Source organism: Leptinotarsa decemlineata, unplaced genomic scaffold, assembly GCF_025532065.1.
Source record: "Leptinotarsa decemlineata unplaced genomic scaffold, Ldec_3_MD MMD2_tig00002974_RagTag_RagTag, whole genome shotgun sequence".
Lineage (NCBI taxonomy): Eukaryota > Metazoa > Arthropoda > Insecta > Coleoptera > Chrysomelidae > Leptinotarsa > Leptinotarsa decemlineata.
Window position 1 is genome coordinate 640,740 of NW_027412578.1, and position 7,879 is coordinate 648,618.

At 34.6% G+C, this 7,879-nt stretch overlaps 1 protein-coding gene across 1 annotated transcript in view; it reads left to right on the top strand.

Annotated features, from left to right (window-relative positions):
• LOC111507290 (glycine N-acyltransferase) overlaps window positions 1–7,879 on the top strand; it is a 51,313-nt gene that overhangs the window by 37,743 nt on the left and 5,691 nt on the right. The window contains exon 5 of the mRNA XM_023162581.2: window positions 4,304–4,574. Coding sequence (XP_023018349.1) covers window positions 4,304–4,574 — 271 coding nt within the window. The remainder of the gene's footprint in view (window positions 1–4,303; window positions 4,575–7,879) is intronic.

Here is a 7,879-nt window from a genome sequence, read left to right on the forward strand (position 1 = left end):
CACAAGATATGTGAGGTTGTCAGTACTGTGTCGGAACGCTATACTGACAACCTCACATATAGATAGATAACATTTATTTGTTCAGGATAAAAATACAGTACCCCTGAGAGCAAAGAACATGTCACTATAAATATAAACATATATCACAATAATATTAGGTTAAAAGAGGAAAGAAAGATGTACAGTACATAAACTGCACAAAAATATATGCCATATAGAGTCCATGATTGTAGTAAAAGCAGTCAAATAGATCAAATAATAATAGATTTAAATACTCGTCAGTTGCATAGTATGCTTTTTCAAGTAAAAATGCTTTGAATTTTATTTTTAATGTTGTTTTATCGAATTCCCTCACTGCAAGAGGGAGTTTGTTGTAAATTGTTATTAGAGTATGTGGTACGTCTTTTTGAATAAATGAGAAGTTTGGAGTATTACAGGTCAAGTCTGACTCATTTCTTGAAGAGTATGTGTGTCTTTTTAGAGTTCTCAAAAAGTTTGGTGTTTTCCTTAACAAATAGTATAGTATCAAGAATGTACTGGCTGTATAAGGTTATTATTTTATTTTTTATAAATAAGGGTTCACAACTATCAGTTTGTTTATGGTTAAATATAATTCTAAGGCATCGCTTTTGCATCTTAAATATCTTGGGGACATCTGTCGAAGCACCCCAGAATATTAAACCATATTTGATCCTTGAGTGAACTTGTGCGTAGTAGACACACATAGCAGCGTTTATATCTATTGATCTTGTTAGCACTCTTAGAGCATAGAAGTATTTTGCAATATTTTGTATTATTGAGGTTAGGTGAGATTTCCAGTACAATCTAAGATCAAGCTCAATTCCCAAGAACTTTGTACTTTTGCAAGCTGATATTGTTGATCTACCATCTGAGGCTGAGTATTCACATGCAGTTGATTGTTGGGAAAACTTTATTACTTGTGTTTTGTTTATATTCAACGTTAAGTGATTATGTGTGAACCAATCTTCCAATGTATTCAGTGCTTCAAATACGCTTCTGTCTAATTCGTCATTACTATGTTCCTTGATTACTACACTTGTGTCATCTGCAAACTCCACAGTGTTGAAATCAATAGCATTTGCTAGCTCATTGGTATACAGAATATATAACAACGGCCCTAAGATTGATCCTTGCGGAACTCCTCTCAAGATTGTTAATTCATCTGACTGTTCATTTTCGTTCGTTAGTGAAGCATTCAATGTTTGAGGATTGAATGAAGATATGTTTAGTGTAGGAAGTTTTTATTGAGTCGGGCACAAGTTATCTATGGTTACGAAATACTTCAGTAAGAATGAGGAATGAGCATTTTCATCAAATTCAATGAATGAGAACATTTCTGAAGTCCAATAATTCAAATTTTTATTTTTTGCAGCGATATGCCATTGAACCTGTTATTACTGCAATCTTTTTATTTTCAGCTAATCTCTAAAAAACTGCTTCGTGATAGTTTGGTGCTAAGCCACTTCAAGTACTGTGATTTCATATTATGGGTCATACTTATATGATTCCAATGAAAAAACACAAAAAGTTCAAAGTTCTTGGTGCCGTCTAATTTATGGAATTCGTTTGTATGGTTCCATTTCTGAAGCTACAAAAAACTTCAACTGGCACAATATGAAAATTCGTATGATTCATCATTTGGGTTGTTTTGTTCATAAATTGATTATTTTTTTCCACTTTCTCCTTTCGATACAGAAACTAATTCTGCGTGAAGACATCCACTTAATAAATATTAGAAATAAAAACAAACTATGTCACGACATCGCACTGCACAGTTTCAGATATCATTTCTTTCCGGTATTGTGAAATCCTACAATTCATTGCCTGAGCAATGAAGAGATTCAATACCAGAAAATTCAGATACAAATATAAAAACATTTGTTTAGAAAAAGGATTTGAAGCTTTGATAACCTCTAGCGAGCGCTTTCGATAGCAGGATCATCTTCAAGGCCCTACTCAAACTGAACGTTTTATATTCTTGTATGTTCTTTTATACGGTTAGAAGGCGTTAGTTCAGGTATTTGTCTTCTCCTGTCATCCGGATGTTTCTTTAAATTTGCCTGCATTTGGGTTACATCAGGTAATATCCTTGATACAGAACAAGGATCAAACCACTCCATCAGACAAAACAACACAATGATGGACTCCATTCACATACATAGATCAAATTAAAAAATCAACAAATATCTTCAAACCATCGAACATTAACATCACTCACAAGCCCAACACGAAAATAACACAAAAAATAAACAACTAAGAAAAGAAGAAGACAGAAACCTAAACGGAGTGTACATCATAAAATGCTCGGACTGCATCAAATTCTATATCGGCCAAACCAAGAAAAAACTGATCCAAAGGTACGACGAGCACAAAAACCATACATAAACCCAATACCATATAAATCAAACCTCGCAACACACGCCATACAAAACAAATATAACTTTCCCCAATGAGAAAACATCAGACTCATAAAACAAGTCAATAAAGAAAATCGCATGGACATCTGGGAAAACCTAAACATTCATAAATTCAAAAGTCATAATTCACTTATTGAGGAACAAATACAAATCAAAACACAAAATTAGTTGCATCAATCAAAAATATAAAAATTATATCTATGATAGTCAGTAATCTTGAGTTTTGCTTATTGGACAAATCAATAACAAATGAAGCAACAGATCAATTTGATTTATCAACTCTTCAGAGCGATGATTGCCAATTTATATTTTCATTTATTTTTATCTTACGAATACCATCAAATCGAGTGGTAATCTTAAATATTATTTCAGCTGCATGCATCGATATAAGAACAAAATATTAATTCTCAAATCAAATCAATTTGATTCATTTCGGTTTTTTTGTATCTGCTCATTGTATTGGTGAGTTTCATTGAATTTGTATATTCCTTCTAGTTGTCTTAGTAGAGTTAAGGTCTAGTTACTATTATAATCTTTATATCAAATCAAACCTGTGAATTTCTGTATAAGCATTTATGCAAAGTTTCAATATTTACTCACGATCATATTTGAATTGATTTGTAAAATTTACCTGGGTTTTTACTTTTTGATTTACAACCAACTTCATGTTTGTTGCAATAATATTCAAGATAATTTCGAAATTGTTCAAATATTTTTCAAAAGGAAAATACTAATGATAATGTAATAAGAAATGATTTCACAATTTCTCACAAGAATGATTCAAATCAGAATAAATATTAGCAAAATATATCAAAACTCTTACGAGACTTGGAAATTTGTAGTTTTGCTTCAATAACTAGCTGTAATTATAAATACCTGATCCAGTAGTATCAACGTTACCTAAAAATTTCGATTTGTCGGGATAATAGTTACCAATTATTGAGTAGATTTTTGGAAAAAGAAAATAATTACAATGAAGGGAATACAACTGTATGCACATAAAAAAGTAAATTAGAAGTGCTTTGGATAGTTTTTGAAATCTCTAGAGGGTCGACACAACTAATATTATGAATATATGAGTTTGAAAGTTATACATTTCTAGAAAATGCCTTCGATTAGAAGTTTGATTTTTCTATGTGGCAGAACAACATGATTATTTTATCGACCAAATCGTGGTCGGATGTGGATTAAAATTTTCTAATCAGTAAAAAAAATCTTCAACAACTACTACTATCGAAAAAGGAATGTTATACAATGCATTTCTCTAATGTCCCCCCTCTTTTATTTTTTGAACGGGTCAACACAAAAAATTTAAATTTGGGATAATGAAATTGATGCATGAATACTTTATTTTGAAGTGAAATTGACAGATGAAACTTTCAAGATGGCGACTGGGCGCCATCTGGAAAAAAAAATCAAATGGAAAGGGGGGCGTCTTGTGACACATCATTTTGGAGCTCCTGACGAATACTTCACCTACTACGAAATGGCGGAACATTTAATAATTTCCAGAAGACAAACATATTAATATCGATATTTCTAGAAATATTCCTTTTTAAACCTATTTTCAACGTCAAATTAAAATTATAAATAATGGAGATAGAGTTTCGGGAGTCGTGACTTTTTTATCGGAAATTTCCTCCTCTTCAACGAGTTTTTTCAAAATTGCTTAAATATTAATATTTTTTGAGTTATTAACGAAAAACTTTTACCTGCACCAATATCCTTCAAAAACATTTTTCTAGAGGTGATTCCGAATCGAATGAGCTTTCGCTCATATTTTTAGGACCTTTATCTCTATTTTTCATGTTTTTGAACTTGTTGATTAGACTACAGTGAGTTTCCTACATACTTTTTTTCTTCAGGGTATTCGCAGAGGACGCGGAGATGTTGCAGTTAACTCCCGAGCATGCTCAAATGATTCATGACTTGTACCCGGCCAATAGTATGGAATGCGTCGAGATATTCGAGAAACTCATAAAAAAGCTGCCTTGCTACGGTGTGTTCTCCTCTTCCGGAGATTTGGCTGCTTGGATGGTCCAATCGTATTATGGAGCCATGTTTTCCATGCAAACGCGACCCGAATACAGGAGGAAGGGATATGGACTGATTCTTGCTAAGTACCTGACCAAATTGGTATGTGTTTTGGAAAATATCTAGTTATTCTTTCGACTGTGAGTGAAATATTACTGAAAAGGTCCGGTACTGTTGACAATTCACTAAAACACATGTTTATTGTGTTGAAAATAAACGCAAAATTTTTTAAAACAAAAACCTTATTCATGAAAGGTTTGTTTTGAACTTAATGGTGAATTTCCACAGGTAGTATACCTATAATGATAGATAAATATATAGGTTCAACAGTACGATAACCTTTAAACCTGAAATATGGTTTGATCTATTGATTCTCAGCGTTTGCTCTATATGCTTACAATGTGTAAAGGTATAGTGAGGAGATGGCCCCATCTTTCGGCGAAGTCAAGTTTTCCTCAATGTAATTACCACGGTGTACATTTTTCCTGGTAGAATAAAAAGTAATTCGAAAAAAAATCACTCAGTTCGAAAAAGGATTAACTTAGATGTTGACGAAAATATATGTTATATACAGGGTTTATCTGAGTTGATGTAAGGTAATGTTCAGATGTTGTAAAGACATCTACTGTATAGGGCAAAATTGATAGCGATCGAGAGAGTGATTGAAATGTGGGACATGAATGAGAGCATGATAGTAATAAGCGAGTCTGCCATGACTGTGGAACGTATGAAAGCAGGAAGAACGGGGAGTGAAAGAGTAGCGAGAATACAAAGAATGATTGAGGAGAGGAGTGACAGGGGAGCATGGAGTGGCATAAAATGGAGAAAGGGGCATGAGAAAAACAATCTCGGCAACAGAAAAGCCCACGAGGAGGCTGGTGAAGACACAGAGAAGAGAAACATCACCTGGGTGTTGCCAACTGGATGAACCATAAAGTCGCTACACATGAACCAAAATTTCGCTACACTGCTTCATGTTCCGCTACGCTTGTATATCTGATGCAATCAGTTGGCGCATGCGCCCTATCCAAAATTAAATACCATAGAACGTGGAGTTTGTAGTTTGTGTACCGTTCAGGTACCACAAAACTGAACTGTCACTAATGTCAGTAATCAGGAACATGCTAATTTGCAACCGCGCAACTCAGATGGTACCTAATTTTTTAAATTTACAGCAGGTAATTTTTGAAAGCTGTCGTCTCGATCAAATATTTCTTAACTTGAAATAATGATTTTGAAAGGTAAAAATAAAAATCAATTTGTTCACGTACGTATAGTCACACTGAGATCTTAAACGATCATTGGCGACCGGTTTAATCCATCCTTTCAAGTTGGAATCAGACAACCAATGTTGAAAAAAGAGTTTGTTTTCGAGACTCTTTGTATTTTTTTAAACATGTCCCATTCCCGTCAATTTCAACTGTGGTAGCTCTTTCACTCGAGTTACAATCAGATGAACTATCATTCATTTTCACTGTAATTTGTTTGATATAATTCATAATACTCGAGACAATCGAGACTTTTAGTTTCAAAATATTGAAGGTTATATGGTTTATGATAAGAATGAAAATATCCAAAAATATTCTTCTTCTCTTTCGTCATGTCATGACCTCACCTACAAAGACTATAACGTATCAGCTATCTTATTAACTGTCAGCTTCGAGTGATGTCCACTGTCTCTACTTAATAATAATAATGGTCTTTATTGTTTCCCAGCTGTAGTTACATATAATTATTTAAATTAATTACAGAGCTAGTTGCTGATGTAACAAAAGGCGAAGTTCAACTCACTTAGCACAAGTGCTACTGAGTTGTTCTTCCACATTTTTTCAATATTAATTATTTATAGAGAATTCCGCTACTTTATGTTCAAATCCGCTACACCGCTACCGTCGAGTGAATTCCGCTACAGTAGCGTAACTCCGCTACGGTTGGCAACTCTGGACCTGGAACGATGAAGAATTGACAGCAAGAATGATGAGAGAAAGAGAATCAAGGAATGCATCATTAAATAATGGCAGAGAGAATGGGAAACGGGAGAGACTGGGCGGCTGTTTTACAGATTCTCTAGAAAAGTTGAAAGATGTATGGATGGAGACAGGACTGGAGGGCGTGAATTCAAGGAACATAAGGAACAAGAAAATGGGGAGATATCACTGAGAGGAGAAAATGGAAGAATCAACGAATGAGTACGATTCGTGAGGAATGAATGAGAAGAGTGGCGCGTAAGCTATCAGCTTGCTGCTAACTAAAGATATGGGATGAATGTTGAAACAATGGTCTCCCCTGATTGGTGAGACTATTGTTAAATTAAGGAATCCAGCTATGTAAATGTAAATAACTACACTTTGTTTTTTAGTTATGAATTTAGTCTTATTTTTTATTTAACTTCCTCTATCGGAAAATGTATGAGGATTAAGAATGAATGTAAGTTTACTAGGATATTATTGAAGATATTGTTGAGTCATACTATGTAATTATAAATATATGAGTGAAGGAGGGTCTCGTTCACCCCTTCGTGCAGCCGACGTTAGGCGTAGGCGACATGAAGTGGGGAAGGGCTCGTCGGAGGAGTAGAAGTTCCCTTGACAGTGGTGGCGCCAGACAGAGGGAAGATGCTTAGTTGCAAGGCTTTTTAGCCAGGACAACATTAATAATGACACTATTCATGATAGAATTCAAACATACAGACAGCGCTTTTAGATCTTACCCTTTCAAAACAAAAATTAACTATAATGAAGAGTTCAGCTCCGTTCCTGAATAATGTTGACCAATATATATAATTTTATAACCGTATATGGTAGTGACATATTGAATTAGTAGTTCAGATATTACTCACGTACAGGTAGATATTTTTACGTGGTACTGATGATACTCCACAAGTGAGAACTTGATGTTTCGTGCAAAGTAGAGGCCCCTTATCCGCTATTACACGACAGTGACCGAAGTGTCTTGGCATCATAAGTTGATGAACTTGATTCTAGGAAAACTGATCTTCACGTCACGTGGTAGAGTTGTTCCGTTCTATCCTCAGCGAAGTGAGCTGAACTTAGGCTGTTCGTGATACTGTTCTCACCAAGTGGCAAAACCGATGCTCCACTTGGTTGGCATCGTCGTTTATGTGGGCCTTTTGAGCGATTCCGTGAGGAAGAGCAAAGCTACCCTGCTAGTTAGGTTTTCCAAAAATCTATTACCACTGATAGGTATATGTGTTTTTGACACTTTTCTATAGCTTCATTTTTGATCTGTAAATAGTTGATCAGATTGAGTTTCATCAAATACCACCTGACGTTACTTTCTGAATATTTTCTCCGACCGAGCTACCCAAACAAAGAAAACCAACTTTACAAAAATCAACGCCAACTATGAGAAATCTACCTTGTTTCGATGTTCATGTTTCACTCTGC